The following is a 21,406-nucleotide window of genomic DNA, read 5'->3' as shown; positions in this document are numbered from 1 at the left end:
TACATTTAGACTGGGTCTAATACAATGACAAACTTAATTTACAGAAACATTAAACAGATATAAGGTGGCTAGAGTATTGTACTAATATCTAAACAGACGAGGATTCATGTAAAATACAACTGTAATTGCAGGAAGTTATCGTGGAAGTTTTTAGGCAGAATATCACAAGAAAACTAACAAACACAATAATCACAATGATATTTAAATGCAACTCTACCTGGTGAATATGGCAGCGAGAGGTTTACCCATGATGCACTGTGAGCCTAAATATTACACAATAATACACCCAACCATGGCAGGGGCCATGAGCAGGGACCTTTGCCAAATGATTGTGGTTCGGAGCTGGTCAACTAATGGACTAGGTTAGAATACAAGCACGGGCATTATATGCCATTTAATTTATTGTTATCTTTCTGCATTGTGTATTAAAAGACAAACGTGTATAGCAAGCAACTGCAATATAAACAATACAAGTAACTCACCGATTGAAAAGCAGCAGCCACAAGATTGGCAGGGAAGAGGTTTCTGGGGAAGACAATGTTAAGAGGTTAGTGACATAGACTACCCACTATCAAGTTCCTGTACACTCACCACCCCCTTGTTAAAATTAGCATTTACAATTTATTATCGTTCACCTGTCTCGTAATACATCATAATCAGCCATGCTCTATCCACTGTTGGATGACGGCCTCACCACATCATCGTAATTTCCCATGAACCTGAGATGCCAGAAAAGCTAGCCTCATCGCACGGAACATACATTTACTTGGTGAAATATTATTTTATCGCTATAATGATCCGAATAGAATTCCTCCACTTTTATGATTCTGTCTCAATTCATGCAGTATGGTTGATATATTTTTTAAGTACTACAATTTGTGAATTGAGAATAGGTTTTTCCCCTTTTTTCTGGCAACAAAAAAACACCTTTTACAAGGAATCATGTCTGCATTAACCACAATACTTGTGGTCAAAATGCAAACCAAAAACATACTTTGATAATATATGCATTGTCTTTGAAACTGATTGGTCCACACCAGAGACAGGTTTCTTTTGAGCCTAGTCTTAAAACGGTGTTAGACCAGAAGAGTATGTTTTTTGTTTGCATTCTGACCACAAGTGTTGTGGTTAATGCAGACATGATTCCTTGTAAAAGGTTTCAGTTTGGTGTTTTAACATCTTAACACCTGTTTTGTTGCCAGAAAAAAATGGGAAAACCTATTCTCATCTATTTTTCTTCTTCCCTTTCAGATGACATTTCAAAATGGAAAGAAAGTTGACTGACGACGAACGAGTTAAATTCGTTTTTATGTGTAGTGAGTTGCAGGGAGACGGACGACGGAGTTGAGGCACACTGCTTTTATTAACTCAGGGACAGACACAATAGTTGAAGGGGTAACGGCCCCTTCACCCGTACTAGCTGGGAAACCACCCTAGTACTAAGTCCCCTGTCCTGTTCCCCAGTCCTCCTCTAATAGGCTACGGGAGGCTGTCTGATCTGGCCCTGGTAAGCACAGATCCCGGCACCAGCTAAGCCGGCCTTGCCTTTACAAGGGCAGAGGTCCGGAAGCTCTTGGGCCGCGCCGCTGGCTTACCCAGCTCGGCCCTGACAAGGGCAGCGAGACAGGGGAGTCCCAGGGCCTAATCTGCAGGTCTTCAGACTTCACTGGTCAGCTTCGTGTCAACTGGCCCCTGGCTCCCCGCCTTTTATAGAGATCCCCTCGGAGGGGCGGGGTTATGGGGGATCACAGGGCCCCCATGGCCCCCCAGTGGTTAACGGATGCGGACGTTGGTGTAGCCACCCGTGTGTGTGTGGGTGCAGACACCCCTGTGTTTCTCGTCCGCCTTTTCTCCCATAATAACCCCTACATCACCCCCCCCTGTACAGCTCGCAGCCGTCCCGGCTGCAACAATCCCTCAAAACCCAAGAATAAAGACTTAACACAGTCAACACGTGTGTGCCTCGTAACAATAACAAGTGTAACAACAACCGACGGTCCGCTATAAATACCCACCGCCCCCAAACGCAACATATGTACAGAACGTGGTTCCCCTTCCCCACCCACAAAAAAAATAAAAAGAAGTGAGCGAGTCCTCCAGCAGCGGAACACGCGCAGAAAGCAACTCATAACAACCGGCGCGTCTTGGCGCGTGTCCGTGCAGCGGGCCCGTCACGAGGGCCCGACCCGGTAGGGTCGGCGGCGGGTGTTGAATTTTCAGGTGCACGGTCCTCCGGCTTCCTGGATGAGCCAGCGCCAACCCCCTCGGGGGAGGCTGGCGGCCGAGAGGGCGTCAGTCCTTGGGCCCCTGAAGACGGAACAGTTAGCAGCGGATCAGAGGCTGGCGGCGACCCCGCCCTCCAGGAGTCAGTGGACCCCCCACATGTTCGGCCATAGTCATGAGAGGAAGCATGTGGAGCAAAGAACGGCTTCAACCGTGAAGGGTGCACGAACCACCGACGCTTCCCCCATTTAATGCGAACACATTGAGGCCGCATAACCTGCACAATTTCCACGGGGCCCCTCCATGGTCGCAACAACTTAGACGAGGTGGCCAATGGCACCTGGGGGCAGTGCAGCCATGCTCTGTCGCCCGGGTGCCATTCGTGCGTGTGTGACCGGCGCGATCGCAACCTTTCATTCTGCTTCTGGCGAGAGTCAGAGTTTTGCATGGCCGCCTCGCGTGCCTCAGTCAACCGTAGGATGTTAAACTTAACATGGTCCGCCAGCTTGGATTTAGCGTGTGGTGCGGCAATTGTCAGCTGAGTCGCGACAGACGGGTCAACTTCGCGGCCATACATTTAAAAAAACGGCGAGAATCCGGTCGCCGCGTGAGGAGCCATCCTGTATGCTGCCAGGACTTCCGGGATCTGAAGGTCCCAATCGGTTTGGGACTCAGATACCTGGTGGGATAGCATGGACGTAAGAGTCCTATGCAGGCGTTCTACCATCCCATCCGTTTGTGGGTGGTAAGGCGAAGTACAAATTTTTTTCGTACCCAGAAGCTCACACACCTCGTGTAAAAGGGCACTAGTGAAATTCTTTCCCTGATCGGTCAACAACCGTTCCGGAGCGCCCTTGTCGAGGACATAGCCCTGAACAAAAGCCTCCGCAACGGCTGCTGCAGACTGGTTGGCGAGGGGCCACGCCATAGGCCATCGCGTGAAATATTCCACGCCAACTAGCAGGTACTTATTACCCCTCGGCGTGGAAGGAAACGACCCAAAATATCAAGGGCGACAAGCTCATTAACCCGGGTGACCGAAATAGACTGGAGCGGTGGGCTGGCTCCCTTCGCTGGCGGTTTCCGTTGTGCACACTGGGTACAAGACTGCAACAGATCGTCCACATCCCTTGCCATGCCCGGCCAAAATAAATTTAGCTGGAGCATGGCAAGGGTTTTGAGGGTGCCCAGGTGCAGGAGCCGCTCATGAGCGGCCCATACAGCCCTACCCCTCAACGCGGAAGGCACCACCAGCCTGTGGCGGCGGATCGTTCTGTCCCAATGCATGAGGAGGCCCTGGCACAACCCCCATGAGTCAACGCCCGACTTCCCCTGACCGGATCCTTCCGCGCGACGCCGTAGCGCCAGGAGGGAAGTATCCTCCATTTGGAGGCGCCCCCACTCCGCACCTGACAAGCCCAGTAGGGAATCCTTCCCTCCCACAGCAATAGGGTCAACGTCTGAAGGGGCCTCAACGGCGGCCGCAAGGACCCAATCCTGGCCGTCGCTCGCCGATTTGCAATGCCCCGAGCCCAAGAAACAAGTGCAATCAGAAGCGACCGGCAGGCGTGACAGGGCATCGGCATTGGTGTGGCGAATCCCCTTGTGATAAGTTGTTTCGAAAACAAAATCCTGAATGATCTCCAGCCATTGGGACAACTGCCCCGATGGCTGGTGAATACGCAGGGCATACTGCAATGCCGCATGATCTGTACGGACGGTGAAATGCCGGCCATACAGATATGGCCGGTACTGTTGAATAAAGAAAACAATAGCCAACAGTTCACGGCGGGTGACGCAGTATCGCTGCTCGGCCGGAGACAAGACTCTACTACCATAAGCCACAACGCGCTCCACGCCACCCACAACTTGGGAAAGCATGCCCCCAATCCACGTGTTGCTCGCGTCCGTGTCGAGCACGAAAGGTAGAGAAAAATCGGGGTAACTCAACGGCGGGGCCCCCACCATGGCGTTACGAAGAGAGTTAAAGGCGACCTCCTCCTCCGGCCCCCAATGAAATTTCACCCCCTTGGCCGTTAAGGCATGTAATGGCTTAGCGATGGAAGCGAACTCCGCGACAAACCGGCGGTAATATGAAGCGAAACCGATGAAGCTTCTAACCTCCCCCACCGAGGTGGGAGTCGGCCAGGAGCTGACACAACGCGTTTTGGCGGGATCGGTTGAGATACCTGACCGGCCGACGATGTGACCCAAATATCTTACAGATTCACGTAGCAAATGGCACTTTTGTGGTTTGAATTTCAAATTAGCTGCGCGCATTTTGAGAAAGACGGCCCGAAGCCTATCAAGATGTTCCTCGAACGTCTTACTGAATACGATAACGTGGTCTAGGTAAATCAAACACACCTCCCATTGCAAGCCAGCGAGAACCAATTCCATCAGGCGCTGGAACCTTGCGGGAGCGGAGTGGAGCCCCATAGGTAACCGATTGAATTGGAAGAGGCTGTGCGGCGTTCGGAAAACCGTTTTGGGCTTCGATTCGTCGTCCAAGGGAAGTTGCCAAAACCCTGAGAGCAAATCCAAGGTGGAGAAAAATCGTGATCCTGCTAGGGCATCCAGAGATTCGTCCATTCGAGGAAGCGGGTAAGCATCGGCCACCGAGATCTTATTTAACCGCCGGAAATCGACGCAGAACCTTAGGGACCCATCGTGCTTTTTAACCAATACTATGGGTGCACCCCAAGGGCTGGTCGAGGGAGAAATAATGTCAGAAGCCAACATGTCATCTACAGCCGATTTGACATGATCCTTTTCGGCGGGACTTAACCGAAAAGGATTTTGGCGGATAGGAGCGTTGTCACCGGTGTCAATATGGTGGCGCAGCAAATTGGTACATCCGATATCGTATTTGTGCTTACTAAAGACGTCGGAAAAATCTCGCAAAAGGGTGCGCAATTTAGCACGTTGTGAGTCGGACAGGTCAGGTGACTCAGCACACAGCGCCTCCAGCCAACCCTCGTCAATGTCTGAGGGCAGTCGCGACTGAGAATCGGTGGCCACCTGGCCAATGATCGGCGTTTCCGCAGGTACCGGAATCGCATGTGCGAACACGGTTCCCTGCGAAACCACCGCCGTCCGTGTCCCGACATTGAGGACCGCGATAAACGGGTCCTCATCCCCTTTAACAATAGTCTGGGCCGTCACCAAATCTGGCCCATTCACCCCGGCCCTAGACGGCCCCAGCATAATGCCCCGGTCTGAGACCCCTTTAGCGAACGGTCGACACAACCGCAGGGGCACAAGCATCTGTGCCCCCGGGGGTACGCGCACCGTTCGAGCAACGAGCGCCTGTACCGTTGCACAGGCAGTACGCAAGGCAGGGGTGGAAGGCAGGAACGTTATACGTCGGCCCGATGGAAGCTCGATGCATCCCTGGTCAATCAAAATTTTGATAGGCAATTTGCCCAAAAAGTCTGTCCCCAACAGGCACGGAATTGCCAGCGAGGAGGAGACCAACACCGGGCCAGATAGTTTAATGTCCCCGATAGAAATTTGCGCTCGAATTTGGCCGATGATACCTAACGAGCCCCCGTTTGCAGCGTAACACGGTATGTCGACGGGGAGCAACGGGCGACTCTGAACGGGCAGGATATTATAAATCAAATCGGAAATGATAGTCGCCGAAGCTCCCGTATCGATCAGTACCCGCACCTCCACCCCATCAATGTGCCCCGTGACAACGGACGACCCCGCCGACGCAGCCACAACCCGGTGAGCCAACTCGGACCATTGGTCCGGTTGGAGCGCCCTCCCCATCAAGCCGCGACCCGACGCACCAGCATCCAAACCCCGAGAATCGTGTGTGGGACCATGTGAGAGGGAGGTGGGTGTGCGTGCAGGCCGAACATGTGGGGTGCCACGACTTGCCGGAGGATGTTGTGGAGGCTTTTGAAGAGGGCCGTCCTCAGCCGCAGTTCTTGTTCCGCGTTGTCGAGGAGCCGGGCATCCCGAAGCCATGTGGCCCCGGAGGCCACAGTTGTAGCACACGACGAGCGCTCCAGAAGACTTGGGCTGCTCTCGGTGGCTCGGTACGTCCCGAGCCGGTCGCCCGCCAGACCGCCATCCCGCAGAACGGCCCGCAGCGAAGCTCCTCTCAGATTCGGAGGTGGTCGCCGCCACGGTGTGTCCCGCAGCTGCCTTGTTAGCCTTCCTCCGCTGGGAAATCAGATTGATTCTAGGTTTGAAGCTTTCGTGACTGCAAGGAATCATCTTCTTAGGTTTTTTCGGTAAAGTCACGTAGAAAGTAAAATAAAATAAAAACAAAAATCACGACGTTTCGGAGGCAACACAAGTCTCCGTCATCAGGTGGGACCGTCACAGCCAGATTAGCTGTATCAAGTGAGGCAATGATTCAAGATGTAATCCCTTAAAAGCGAGTTGAGGGGGGAGGGAGAGGGAGGGGGGAGCTCATCAGACTATGGTAGCCAATGAAAGGAACGTATCGGGAGGGAGGGGGGGCGAGGCCAAAAGGGTGGGCGATGGACGTGGAAGCGCTTGTGCGCAAGCGGCCAATTACTGCACACGCCAACACAATGGAGCGATTGTGCGCAAGCGGCCAGCCACTGCACCCGCCAACACAATGGGCAGAGAGGAGGAGGAGAGGTCTAATACACATGATAGACAAAAGAACGAAAATGATGATGGGTACAAACTTAGGGGGAGCTCATCAGACTATGGTAACCAATGAATGGAACGTATCGGGAGGGAGGGGGGGGGCGGGGGGGGGGCGAGGCCAAAAGGGTGGGCGACGGACGTGGAAGCGCTTGTGCGCAAGCGGCCAATTACTGCACACGCCAACACAATGGAGAGAGAGGGGGAGGGGGGTCTGATACACATAATAGACAAAAGAACGAAAATGCCCATGTTTATACCAATGCTGGCTGAACAATGAAGAGAGTACTGTTAAAATAACTGGGGATGTTAACACTCGGTAAAGTACAGTAAAATAGTGCCTGTCAGATAAGATGGTCCAAAAAATTTGTGATTAAGTCTTTTTTGCGTGGTTGATAACATCTTTCCAATGATTATTAAGTTTGTACCCATCATCACGGTTGAAATTATGTCTGTGTTTGTATATTTGTATGGCTTCGTGTACAAACCTTTGATGGTAGCCGGGAGGTTTGCAGAGAACCTTGGTCTCGGAAAAGACAATTTCATGAGAGCCCACCGAGTTGTAGCAATGATCGGCCACGGCAGAAGAATCAGTTCTGCCGTGTTTCAGATCTGACTTGTGCTCGCGGACACGATCAGAAACATGACGTTTCGTTTCTCCAATGTAGCAATCACCACAAATGCAACTCAATTTGTAGACTCCAGGATACTGTAAGTCAGGAACGACATCCTTCACAGATGGAATCAGATCACGGATTTTATGCACTGTACTGAATCGGACTTGGATCTTATGTTTGTTTAGAATTTTGGAGATCTTTTTGGTCACGCCAGCTATGTATGGTAACGTGATGGTTTTGGTCGGAGTTTCATGTGGCTGTTTCTGTGTGGTGGGAGAGACAGCTTGGCGGATAGTACGGTCAGAGTATCCGTTCATCCTGAGGGCCCGATGTACATGTCTTAATTCACCGGTCAGGTGGTGTTTGTCAGAAATGCCATGTGCTCTGTGGTATAGCGTTTTGATGAGAGAGTTCTTTTGAGATGGGTGGTGGTGGGAATCCGGTTTCAAGTAGGAGTCTGTGTGGGTGGCTTTTCTGTAGACAGAATATCCCAAGGAACCGTCAGGACTCCTCTCAAACAGAATATCCAAGAATGGTAGTTTACCGTCTTTCTCCACTTCCATGGTGAATCTGATGGATGGGTGTCTAGAATTGATGTGGTCCAAGAAGTGGTTCAATGCTGGGAGGCCATGTGGCCAGATGACGAAAGTGTCATCCACATATCTCTTCCACAGGGAAGGACGCAGGGTGGATGTCTGGATGGCGTCTGATTCAAACTTTTCCATGAATATGTTGGCTATAACTGGTGACAAAGGGGAGCCCATAGGGGTACCCTCATTCTGTTTGTACGTACAAACTAGCCCGTTTTCTATCAGATACTCTGCTCCCTTTCACAGGCAAGACCTCTTCAGCAGTACTCAACTCAACCCAATTAGTCTCTATGGTTAAGGACATGGTACTATCTCCTGATGACATCCTCGTCAGCTTTGATGTAGTATCTTTGTTTACCAAAGTCCCAGTACCGGACACCCTAACAATAATTGAGGACTTAGTCCAACATGGATTGAATTCTGATGCACCTGCGCTGGTTAGGCATTGCCTCACCAACACCTATTTTACCTGGAATGGCACCTTCTACAAACAGAATGAGGGTACCCCTATGGGCTCCCCTTTGTCACCAGTTATAGCCAACATATTCATGGAAAAGTTTGAATCAGACGCCATCCAGACATCCACCCTGCGTCCTTCCCTGTGGAAGAGATATGTGGATGACACTTTCGTCATCTGGCCACATGGCCTCCCAGCATTGAACCACTTCTTGGACCACATCAATTCTAGACACCCATCCATCAGATTCACCATGGAAGTGGAGAAAGACGGTAAACTACCATTCTTGGATATTCTGTTTGAGAGGAGTCCTGACGGTTCCTTGGGACATTCTGTCTACAGAAAAGCCACCCACACAGACTCCTACTTGAAACCGGATTCCCACCACCACCCATCTCAAAAGAACTCTCTCATCAAAACGCTATACCACAGAGCACATGGCATTTCTGACAAACACCACCTGACCGGTGAATTAAGACATGTACATCGGGCCCTCAGGATGAACGGATACTCTGACCGTACTATCCGCCAAGCTGTCTCTCCCACCACACAGAAACAGCCACATGAAACTCCGACCAAAACCATCACGTTACCATACATAGCTGGCGTGACCAAAAAGATCTCCAAAATTCTAAACAAACATAAGATCCAAGTCCGATTCAGTACAGTGCATAAAATCCGTGATCTGATTCCATCTGTGAAGGATGTCGTTCCTGACTTACAGTATCCTGGAGTCTACAAATTGAGTTGCATTTGTGGTGATTGCTACATTGGAGAAACGAAACGTCATGTTTCTGATCGTGTCCGCGAGCACAAGTCAGATCTGAAACACGGCAGAACTGATTCTTCTGCCGTGGCCGATCATTGCTACAACTCGGTGGGCTCTCATGAAATTGTCTTTTCCGAGACCAAGGTTCTCTGCAAACCTCCCGGCTACCATCAAAGGTTTGTACACGAAGCCATACAAATATACAAACACAGACATAATTTCAACCGTGATGATGGGTACAAACTTAGTAATCATTGGAAAGATGTTATCAACCACGCAAAAAAGACTTAATCACAAATTTTTTGGACCATCTTATCTGACAGGCACTATATTACTGTACTTTACCGAGTGTTAACATCCCCAGTTATTTTAACAGTACTCTCTTCATTGTTCAGCCAGCATTGGTATAAACATGGGCATTTTCGTTCTTTTGTCTATTATGTGTATCAGACCCCCCCTCCCCCTCTCTCTCCATTGTGTTGGCGTGTGCAGTAATTGGCCGCTTGCGCACAAGTGCTTCCACGTCCGTCGCCCACCCTTTTGGCCTCGCCCCCCCCCCCCGCCCCCCCCCTCCCTCCCGATACGTTCCATTCATTGGCTACCATAGTCTGATGAGCTCCCCCTAAGTTTGTACCCATCATCATTTTCGTTCTTTTGTCTATCATGTGTATTAGACCTCCCCTCCTCCTCTCTGCCCATTGTGTTGGCGGGTGCAGTGGCTGGCCGCTTGCGCACAATCGCTCCATTGTGTTGGCGTGTGCAGTAATTGGCCGCTTGCGCACAAGCACTTCCACGTCCATCGCCCACCCTTTTGGCCTCGCCCCCCCTCCCTCCCGATACGTTCCTTTCATTGGCTACCATAGTCTGATGAGCTCCCCCCTCCCTCTCCCTCCCCCCTCAACTCGCTTTTAAGGGATTACATCTTGAATCATTGCCTCACTTGATACAGCTAATCTGGCTGTGACGGTCCCACCTGATGACAGAGACTTGTGTTGCCTCCGAAACGTCGTGATTTTTGTTTTTATTTTATTTTACTTTCTACGTGACTTTACCGAAAAAACCTAAGAAGATGAAATCAGATTGGCATGAATATGCCTTGCAGCCCGTAATGACGACATATCCGCATCATCCTGTGCCAGGATGACGAAGTTCAAGTCGTCGGCCAGCAGCAAAATTTTCTCGGCCACCATCGCATCGATCCCCTCCTCGTCCATGCGCGGGAAGGCCGCCTTCGCCAATGACAGCAGGGCCGTGCGGTACGCAAGTGGTGACTCCTTGTTGCCCTTCTGCCGCTCGTAGAAAAGCTGGCGACAATCGGAAGGCGGCCCATAAACCGTGGGCCAGCACCTGCAGCGCCGACTGAAGCGTGGAGCGTGCCGACTTGGGTGCAGCGGTGAGGGTGCCAAGGGCGTCGCCATCCAGCATCGCCGGAAGAGCACACAGCGCCTCGTTGTCTGTCCACCCAGCCATTTCTTGGTGGGCGAGGAAACGGCGCTGGAACCCACCCCAATCGCCGCCGCTCGATATGAACACCTGCAGGGCCGGCAGGCGTTGCTGAAATGTCGGCTCCGTGTCTAATAATCTCCCAGCACTCGTACCGTGTCCATGGACAGTATGTGGAGCAATGGCGGACCCTAATGGAGGTCGCGCCGTCGGTGACTCGCTGGTTCCAGCTTGGTCGGTGCTGTCGTCCGCTGGTGATGACCTGGCGACCACTGATAGGCAGCCACTGCGACCCGCCCCCGCCGATGACGTGGCGCTCGCTGATTGGGCCCCGCCGCCCGCGTGACGAGCTGGGGCCCCTCCCTCGGCTCCTACTGTACCCGTGGCGGGAATTTCAAACCTCGGGCCCATCGCAAAGGCGGGAGTTTCTGGCGGGCGCTGTCCATCTTCCTGCCGCGCCGCTCCCCCCGGCCCCAGGCGAGTTATCTGCTCCAGCATGGCGGCCGCTGCATATAGGAGCTCCGCCAGTCGGGAGTGGGCTAACGCCAACTCATCAGCCGACGTCCCGACCCTCTCTGACTGTCCCGGCGGTGTTGGAGCCGGCAGCGGTTGTGCAGGTACGTCGGCGGCGATGTCTTGCACCGCCTCTCCCTCGTCGTCGTCCCCTCCGGGGTCTTGTGCACGAGTCGTCCGTCTCGTATCCATGCTTTGGACCACTCCTGACACCAGAAGTAGTGAGTTGCAGGGAGACGGACGACGGAGTTGAGGCACACTGCTTTTATTAACTCAGGGACAGACACAATAGTTGAAGGGGTAACGGCCCCTTCACCCGTACTAGCTGGGAAACCACCCTAGTACTAAGTCCCCTGTCCTGTTCCCCAGTCCTCCTCTAATAGGCTACGGGAGGCTGTCTGATCTGGCCCTGGTAAGCACAGATCCCGGCACCAGCTAAGCCGGCCTTGCCCTTACAAGGGCAGAGGTCCGGGAGCTCTTGGGCCGCGCCGCTGGCTTACCCAGCTCGGCCCTGACAAGGGCAGCGAGACAGGGGAGTCCCAGGGCCTAATCTGCAGGTCTTCAGACTTCACTGGTCAGCTTCGTATCAACTGGCCCCGAGCTCTCTGGCTCCCCGCCTTTTATAGAGATCCCCTCGGAGGGGCGGGGTTATGGGGGATCACAGGGCCCCCATGGCCCCCCAGTGGTTAACGGATGCGGACGTTGGTGTAGCCACCCGTGTGTGTGGGTGCAGATACCCCTGTGTTTCTCGTCCGCCTTTTCTCCCATAATAACCCCTACATATGTATGCTAAATAAGGCAGCTGTAATCTAAAAAACAACCTCAATTAAATTAAAGAAAATGCATGCGTTTGGAAGTTAGCTCTGGACATTTATTAAAATATTTTAAATAACCCTTTGTAATTTGTTCAAATAAATATAATAACCCCATGTGTCCTGACTTTTGGGCCACCCTATGCCATTGGAGAAGCGTTCTCATGGGCAAAAAATAGGCCCCAAGATGTAATAAAATCACACTTAAGAATGCAACAAACCATTTTTAAGCACCAGTTTTATGGAATATCGATGTTTTTTTTATAATATAATAATATTCCAAATTAGTCCTGAAATAAAACTTACTGTACGGCACTTACACCCAAAACAATTGGATGACGGTCTCTTTTTGAACTTGTGCTATCAATTGCATTTCATCGCCTCGTTCCAGACATCTTGACTGACTGACCGACCAACTGAAGTAATAAATGTAAAAAAAGGGTGAAATCCCCACAGTACAGAACCAGGTGTGAGCAACGCAATGGGGCCCGAACCAACGGGACCCGAACCAACGGGACCCCAACCAACGAGACCCCAAGCAAAAGCAGATGAGCGTGGGCAGCATGGCGAGCCGGAGAGACCGGTTTCTGTGACGGGGGGGGGGGGGTGAAGAGCAAATCACCCAGAGCAGCACGCCAGCACGTGAGGACAAACGAAATTGTTAAATCCCCCCTCCCCCACCTAATAAAATTTTTGTTTATAGATTAAAAAATCCATAAATGCGAAAACAACGTAAACTATATATTAAACTATATCTTATTCGGAGAGCATATTTTTTATCCCAACTCTTACACAGAGAGAATGTTTTTTTTCTTCTTACGGTCGTACAGCAAGAAGCACATGAAGAGAGTAGACATTCGCTTACGGTGGCAGCGATTGTTTTCTTCCCACCCCCCTCACCACCACCTCGTTAGTTTTTTCATTGTTGTACATTTTATAGAAAGCGACCCATCGGAACCAAGGCTGGGTTCCGCGCCAGCGCTCCGCCCTCGTTACCGCTGGCCGCTCCCCGCAGTGTCGACGTGACAGCTCCTTCCAAGCCTGCAACTCAATTTCTGGAGACCCACTCGGCCTGGCCTCATTGGTGTCCCGACTCCGGACTCTCGAAAGGCAAAAATAAAATGTCATGTTTTCCTTTCTTATGCTACACACTATTATACTCACTGTAAATGTGAGTGTAATGCAGCGAGGGGAGGTTCTGTCTCACGTACGCTTATTTAGCCCTTGCTCGACAAGGATGCCGTCAGTCTGCCTTGGAACATTTTTCCTCCGCAATGCTGCTGCGTTTTCATCGTCACTTCAGCATGATGTGAACTATTTTTGCAACACACTTTCATTTTGATGTTATTGGGGGTGGCAGACGTTTGCGTGTGTGACTTCGAGTCAAACAGCTCAAAACCCACGTCATCTTCGGATTCATCAGACACCTCTTTTTTTTCTTCCTTTTTCACTTCAGCAGCAGTGGCTGGAGCCCCAATAGTACCTAGCACGGCTGGAGCCACCAGCCACGCCGACAGACACAGCCACACCCCCCAGGCGCGGACGAGACGTTGGCTAAGCCAGCAGAGATTGCTTCTTTTGCATTCCTGCCCTTCGCCTCACTGACGACCTTCTCGCTGAGCTTGGGGTCATCCCGCCTCAATGCCAACAACCGATTGGGATCCTTATTGCTGTCACTGGCATTGGGCTGCTTCGTTGCCATCACAGTGTGGCGATGGATGGGTTAGCGGCCACCCAATGCATGATGACGATTGCTTGTGTTGCAATTGAATCGTCGTAGTTTTTTGTTATTTTCTTTTAACCTATCTACGTGACTTTACCGAAAGACCCAAGAATATGCTCCTAAATCCCCAAAAAACAAAAATCATGCTCTTTTCCTCAAACAAAAATCCAGTTTCATTCTCGTCACCTGTTACGAAAATCAGAAACAACATGATTGAACAATCGGATTGCTTCAAATACTTGGGTTTACTGATTGGTTCGAAACATATTCAAACTATATATTAATGACATTTCAAAGATAATCAATAAAAAATTGAGTTTGTATACAGAAATAAACATTTTTTTCCCATTCGACTGCACCTGGAAATTGTTGAAGCTACCATTCTACAACATTGACGATGTGACGCTGCTTGCAGATCAGCTACTAATAAAACACTAAATAGACTAAACCCGCTTTATTATTCTGCTCTTCGATTTACATGATATGTACCATACATTTCGATTTAAAGCTTCCGTGACTGCAGGGATTCATCTTCTTGGTTCTTTCGGTAAAGTCACGTAGAAGGGAAGTAATAAAATAATACAAATTATATTATTATATTATATTATTATATTATTTTATTATGTTTTATTTTTATTATTTTATTACTTCCCTTCTACGTGACTTTACCGAAAGAACCAAAAAGATGTACCATACAGTAGAGGTCACCATTGTCACCATTGTGACCTCTCCTTGTAATCCAACCTCACATCACCTGATGCAAGAATACATCTACATTGGGCCCTGTTTATCCATACAATCCTTAACTGGCAAATCTGCATTATACTTAGCTCATTCATTAACCCCATTGTCAAACACCAAGAAACCTAAAACATCCATCTAATTGCCTTTTAACTCTCCCTAGAACAAGAACCTTAATCGGTGACAAAGCCTTTGCCGTTGCAGCACCACCGACGTTTTGAAACAACAACCTTGTTTCCTCTCTTTACATCGTAAATCTTCCTTAAAAAATATCCTGAGGCAAAAGATTGGTGCTGAACGCAATCACATTTGCACATGCGATTTCTAACCTTGATTCTTACTCCTGTATCGATAGTTCAATGTTAAGGTAAAATTTGATTGAGGAATGACTGCTGTTGTCTTGATGTGTGGTCTGGGACTGTTTTTGCTGGCGTTTTGCTGCTTGCTCATATACTTATTTCTTTTCGTGACTTTACCTTTTCTCTATTTTGCACTTCTAATGATTTTTTCATTGTTTGTTGTAACCCGCTGACCCGCCCCTACTGCACATCTGTGAAAACGAGCTTCATAGCTCATCGGATTCCTCCTGCAGTCTAAATAAAGAGTCTGGTTCTGCAATCCACGAAGGTGATTTCAATAACCACTTCACCCTCGTGAGGGTGCAAACAAAATCATTCAGCAGGAGAGTAGCTGACATTGTGGACATCAGCCGAAAACTAACATCTGCTGAACAATGTCAAATAGCCTGGGAGGTTGAGGACACCCCAATGGAGGTGACACACCCCAGGTCTCTCCTTCGTATCGCAGGGTATGCACGGCCTCCCATTGACATCTTTGAGGTGAGTCCAAGACAGATGTTTTTGTCAAAGAACCAGCATTACCCTGTTGCGGTCCCACCAATACCTCGACCCTTTTGTCATCTGAACAGAGCCCTGCCACCCAGTGGCACGATGACGTGGGAAAACAGCAGTGTACCAGACAAGAATCTGACTGAAGAGCAGGCGAAGTGGCAGCCTGGTTTATCTCCACTACCCTGACGGGCGTCGATCACTGTCAACCGTGTCCGAACAACACATGGAAGGTGTGGATATTTCGTCCATAAATGGAAGACCGAGGACTCGCCAAACGGTGAATGTGCACCGCTGATGACTGCCCAACGCAACGCGCGCATACTCTGGTGGGACAAGCAAAATACGCTCAGCTACCCCGGATGCTGTCGTGAAATGGCTTACAAAATAAAATATATAGACAATTATACATAAGAGGTTTTTTTGGATTAGATCGCGTAAATATATAAATGTGTCGTTAAACCCGCCACTACCCGACAGCCAATTAGTAAGGTTTGTCACGTAAACATAACATGCCAATTCGTCACTAGTACAGCACACCGGTGTGTTGGAGAGCCAAACCACAACGCTTACAATCTGAGTACGACGTTTTGCCAGTAATTACAACTAGTTTCATAAGGCGACAGCCAGATTTGTGAAGTCCTCCTGTTTCGTTCCTTAAGCCTACGTGTTAAATTATTCAAATATAGCCTGTTGCTTTTTGCAAACTCCATATGGAAGAAGAGGTGCACTGTCCAATTAAAATGTTAGAAATCTTAAATTTTTAAGTGGTAACATCAATTTCATAATTTTGCTTCTAAAGAGTTTTGAAGTTGTTATCTTCATATATCTACGAATCCAAGCCTTTGCCTACCCACGTTTCCCCTACAGTACAAACCCTGTGTTAAGAGACACACACCTCGAGTTACGTGACACATGTACCACAACATCGTTGATGTTAGTCAAGGTTGGGAGGCAAGCGTAGGTTTATTGGTTAACAGCAAAATGCTCCCTTGGGCAGATGCAGTGAGCGGAGTAATGGTATATTCAATCGTGCTTTTTGGCATTTTAAAATCCGAATAACTGAATTTGTTCCAGAAATAATCAACGCACCCACCATCGAAGCAGCTAGCATTATTTCTAGAAATCATGCCCACCGCTGTTGCAAGAAAGCAATCCTCCATTTTCACGGAATCCTAACAACGTTGTCAGACGCAACGGGACCTCCGCTGCCCTGATGTTATAATTCGCACGAGGCTGGTGGATGCTGCTCGGCATGGGCAAAGCGATGCATTTAGAATGTCAACGTGTCCTGTTCACAATGTAAACGATGTTCACCGAGGCATTTGTGTGTGCTTGGGAGACATGCGACAGGTGCGATGTTTAAACAAATAACGCGGAGACGTTCAATATAGAACCGTTAATATCTAGCACGAGATTAATCTAGAAATTCTGAGTTTATATGCCAGAATTCAAGTCCCGCTTCCAATCGTGTTTGAATAATACAAATGCAGATAAAAAATGACAGGCGGAACTGTTTTTTAGATGATAAGATATTGTATTGACAATATCACGTTCTTCAGCGTGATAACCATTGCGCACAACTGCAGTCTCCATAGAGCAGAGATACGCATCTAAAAACTGACATCTGGAATAAATAATAACGTATTAAAATATATGTAGTGTATCAGGGAGAAAAGCGCTGTTGATAACGGATTAAGCGGTCAAACATCCAATGTTGTCGCTGACAATAATTGGTTGTTTATTGACGTCTAAACGAAAGGCAATTAGTTTCTCATTGAGAGGCACGGGCAGTAACCGTGTTCGCCTCTTCTGTGTGGTTGTTATTAGCGCAAACCTGGGGGGGGGGGGGGTCTCATTCACCGCTCTGGCGGTGCCACCCAGGGAGAGAAGAGACGCGCATCTGGGAGCTGCGTGGAGAGAGCTGCCCAGTCGGGCACGCGGTTAGCTCCCTGATGTTGCTGCTGCTACTACTGTCATCTCCTTAGTTTGTAAAATATTTGTAACTAACAGAGAGGGTATACACATCTGACAATACACCAGCATTGGTTCATGCAAGCCTGATTATCCTAGTTGACGATGCACTGAATGTCGAAACCGGTTCAGAGTTTGCTTGTGTGGAACCATGCTAAAATTATGAACTCCCAGAAGGGCGTGTGGCTGATGACATGTTTGTATTTTGTGTGGAGGGTCAGATTTGTGAAGGAGTATAACTGTCTGCTTATGTATGTAGTCACATTGTTGGCGTATACACTATTTAAAAAAGGACGCGTTTTTATGATCTAGTTAGGAAATAAAATATCGTCAAAAGAGCGTGTCCATGCTGGAGTGAATGAGTCGATGTGGTCTGCGTGTTCTCGTGTTTACTGAGACACCCACTGACCAGCGTGCCCTGGGCAATGTGTGAACGGCACGCACCTGGTCAAGTCCAGGAACGAGTCCACGGCCTCCCGCGCAGGAGGCATTGGGCTGCCGCTGTCGCCCAGGTTGGGTTTCGCGTCCGAGCCGCCAGCCCCGGGCTTGATCAACAGGGCGAGGGCCACGCCAATGGCCGAGGCAATGAGCGTGGTGACGAGGAAGTAGAGGATGGCGCGACCCCCGAGGCGGCCGAGGGTGCGCGTGTCCAGGCTGGCCGCGCCCGACACCAAGCTGCACACCACCAGCGGTATGATGATCATCTTCAGCATGCGCAGCAGCATCTCGCCCGGGAAGGCGAAGTAGGCCGCGCCGGTCCGCGAGAGGCCGACCCGCCGCACGGCCATGCCGAGCGCCACGCCCGTGAGCACGGCGCCCACGGTGAGCAGCACCAGGGCATTGGCGCGCACGCAGCGCGACGCCTTGCGCAGCCGCCCGTTCGCCTCGGGACCCCCCGCGGGCTCCGCCGTCGCCGCCGCCGCGTTGCCGCCGCTCTCGGGGACGGAGCCGCTTCCCTGGGCCGTGTCCTCGACCTCGCAGACACCGTTACTCGCTGACTTCTCCATTGGCGCTGCTGCTCCGAGCTGCTGCTGATGGGATCTGGCGGCCCGGGAGCAGCAGCAGCGATGCTGCCACGCCTCGGCAGTGAGCCAATGGGAGGCGACAACGCGTTGCCAGGGTACCTGTAGCCATGGCGACCGCGGAGACGTTGATGCGCGCGAGCTCTGCCGCGGTGGCGCGCGTGAGATGCCCCCTCCCCTCCCCCATGGAGGGGTCAGGGTTCAGGAGGGCGCGTGTCAAGGTGGTTGCTGCCCTTTGTAAACACGACCCTCTCTATATTCTTGGGTCTTTCGGTAAAGTCAAAGAAAATAACAAAAATAACAATAAACTACGACGGTTTTTTTTCTCTTGATGACGATTGCTTGTGTTGCGATCGAAACGTCCTAGTTTTTTGTTATTTTTGTTATTTTCTATGAACCTATCTACGTGACTTTACCGAAAAACCCAAGAATATGCTCCTAAATCCCCAAAAAAACTAAAATCATTCTCTTTTCCTCAAACAAAAATCCAGTTTCATTCTCGTCACCTGTTACGAAAATCAGAAACAACATGATTGAACAATCGGAGTGCTTCAAATACTTGGGTTTACTGATTGGTTTGAAACATATTGAAACTATATATTCATCACATTTCAAAGATAATCAATAAAAATAGAGTTTGTATACAGAAACAATTTTTTTTCCCATTCGACTGCACCTGGAAATTGTTGAAGCTACCATTCTACAACTTTGACGATGTGACGCTGCTTGCAGATCAGCTACTAATAAAACACCAAATAGACTAAACCCGTTTTATTATTCTGCTCATCGATTAACATTATATGTACCATACAGTAGAGGTCACCATTGTGACCTCTACTTGTTTTTTGTTATTTTTGTTATTTTCTATGAATCTATCTATGTGACTTTCCGAAAGACCCAAGAATATGAATTCCTGCAGTCACGAAAGCTTTAAGTCACGATCCTCTCTCTCGATTGTGCACCACTCCGCCCACCCGCCTACCGCCTGGTGCCACCGAGTAACCACATCACGATTTGGTTGTCTATTTTATTTTTAAATCGCATTGACAGAGACACATGGTGGGAAGAGAGTGGGATGTGTCCCATCGTGGGTTTTGTGCACGCACAATGCACTGGTTGCAGTTTCTATCACCCGCATACAACAACATCCAGTTTATAAATAGAGCCTCGAACGTGCAACCTGATCCACGTATCGTGAGCATAATCGATTTTAACCAATGAAGGGATGCTCTCGTATCGATGAGATGCAACTGTCAAGTAGCCATTCTAAAGCTCGTTTGGTTTTACATTCTTATTTTCTTTACGTTCGTTGACCCAGGGAAGTCTCACTGAGGCTCAGTTCCCTCCCTTTCAGGAGGGTCCTGCCAAGTTGTTGCGATGTTGCAGCTGCTGCGTAATCCCAATTGACTGATTGCCAGCATTGAGATATTTGGCCCAATACCAGTTGCATTGTGTTGTTTTTCTCTTAGCTTTGGGAGGAAATTGGAAAATCCAGAAGAAACCCACGCAGCACAGGGGGTAACATACACACTCCACAAAAAGTGTCGCCCGAGTCGAGGATCGAACCCAGCCTCTTCTCGCTGTGAGGCACGAGTGTTCATCACTGCGCGCACGTTGTTTGGTCGTGTGGGAGGAGGGGGCCTCGTGGTGGCACTGTAATGGGTGGCTTTGTGTGGGGAGCGGTGCTGTAGCAGTTCGCGTGCGCCGCTACAAACCCGGCGATCCGAGTTCGATTCTCGCTCACGGCCAAAAGATCAGTGACGATTATCTGAACCGGTTATGGGCCTCCCCTAGGTCGACTCGGCCTCAAATGAGTGCCTGGTGCGGTGTGTGAACATTGCCACTGGGGAGACAAAGACGGTCGGGCGTGGTGCTAGCCACCCACCCCCTCGTGTACCGTTCCAGCCATCATAGGTGCTCGCTAACAGCAGTTGGCGCAACAGTCGCTTGAGGCTATAGGGGGGATCTTTGTCTGTCTTGTGTACGTGAGTGAGGAGCTGCCTATCTTTTCTTGAGGTGATATCCTTGTAGTGGATATGCATAGTGAGGTGACTCTGATGCACCACACTCACGTCCTACACACACCACAAATCAGCTCCGGCAGGTGACAGAAGGATTCAGAAAGAGTGCGGTGTACGGAACAGCATGCGTTTTCAGTGTGCAGGGAGAGTGAACAAATTTAGAGTAGGGATGGCCACACAGAAGGCACTTGATTTAACCGAGGCTTGAGCTGATTAATTAGTTTATAAATAACAATGTTTATTGTACAAAAAGCCCGCTCCGTGTACAAATAATATTGACACGATAATAAATAAATGATTTCAACACAGTTTAACACGTAGGCTTTCGCGACCAATATTATTCATAATAAAGGTATTTTGGGTAAGATCGCGTAAATATAAATGTGCCATTAACCTACCACCACCCAACACAGCCAATTAGTAAGGTGTGTTACGTAAAAAAATGTCAATTAGTTACTTCAGCACAACGGTGTGTTTGAGAGTAAACCCACAACATTTACAATTGGAGTACGACGTTTTGCTGGAGTGTACAACCAGCATCTTCAGGTGATTTGCAATAATTGTCAATAAGTCTTCCAGTTTTCAGTCTTAAATAGAGCAAGGTGATGTCATCACTGTGAGCCTATCAGGTGCGAAAATCAAATTGTAAATGTTGTGGGTTTACTCTCCAACACACCGGCGTGCTGAACTAGTGACTAATTGGCACGTTTTGTTTACGTGACGAAGTCCTCTGTAAGTCTTCATCGTATCTCACGGTTCTGAAATGCGACAATCCGCTGAGCACCTACACACGAGTCGACTCCATCGCTCCACCTCCTCGGTGGACGTCCTCTCAGATGCGTTCCATTTCCCGGCCGCCACTCCGTTACTATTCTCGACCGCCGGACCATCATCTCTTGTAGCCGTCAACAATAGAAGACTTACCCGTTTTGTCTCTTGACGAGTTTTTTGACGCGTGGCGACCGCGAAGTTATACCCATGGCAGGCACCTCGTGGTGATGCGATCCTCTCTGACCCCCCC

At 49.6% G+C, this 21,406-nt stretch overlaps 1 protein-coding gene across 1 annotated transcript in view; it reads right to left on the bottom strand.

Moving 5' to 3' along the window:
- The window catches only part of LOC144728981 (neutral amino acid transporter A-like), a 46,378-nt gene extending 27,990 nt beyond the window's left edge, over nt 1–18,388 (bottom strand). The window contains exons 1-2 of the mRNA XM_078608787.1: nt 17,787–18,388; nt 483–525 (exon numbers count right to left, since the gene is read on the bottom strand). Of these exons, the coding sequence (XP_078464913.1) occupies nt 483–525; nt 17,787–18,349 (606 nt within the window). The 5' untranslated portion in view covers nt 18,350–18,388. The remainder of the gene's footprint in view (nt 1–482; nt 526–17,786) is intronic.
- Between the last annotated feature and the right edge of the window lie 3,018 nt (nt 18,389–21,406).

Source organism: Lampetra planeri, chromosome 30, assembly GCF_965212315.1.
Source record: "Lampetra planeri chromosome 30, kcLamPlan1.2.h2, whole genome shotgun sequence".
NCBI lineage: Eukaryota > Metazoa > Chordata > Hyperoartia > Petromyzontiformes > Petromyzontidae > Lampetra > Lampetra planeri.
The sequence above is the reverse complement of the archived record's forward strand: the minus strand, read 5'-3'. Positions and strand labels throughout refer to the sequence as shown.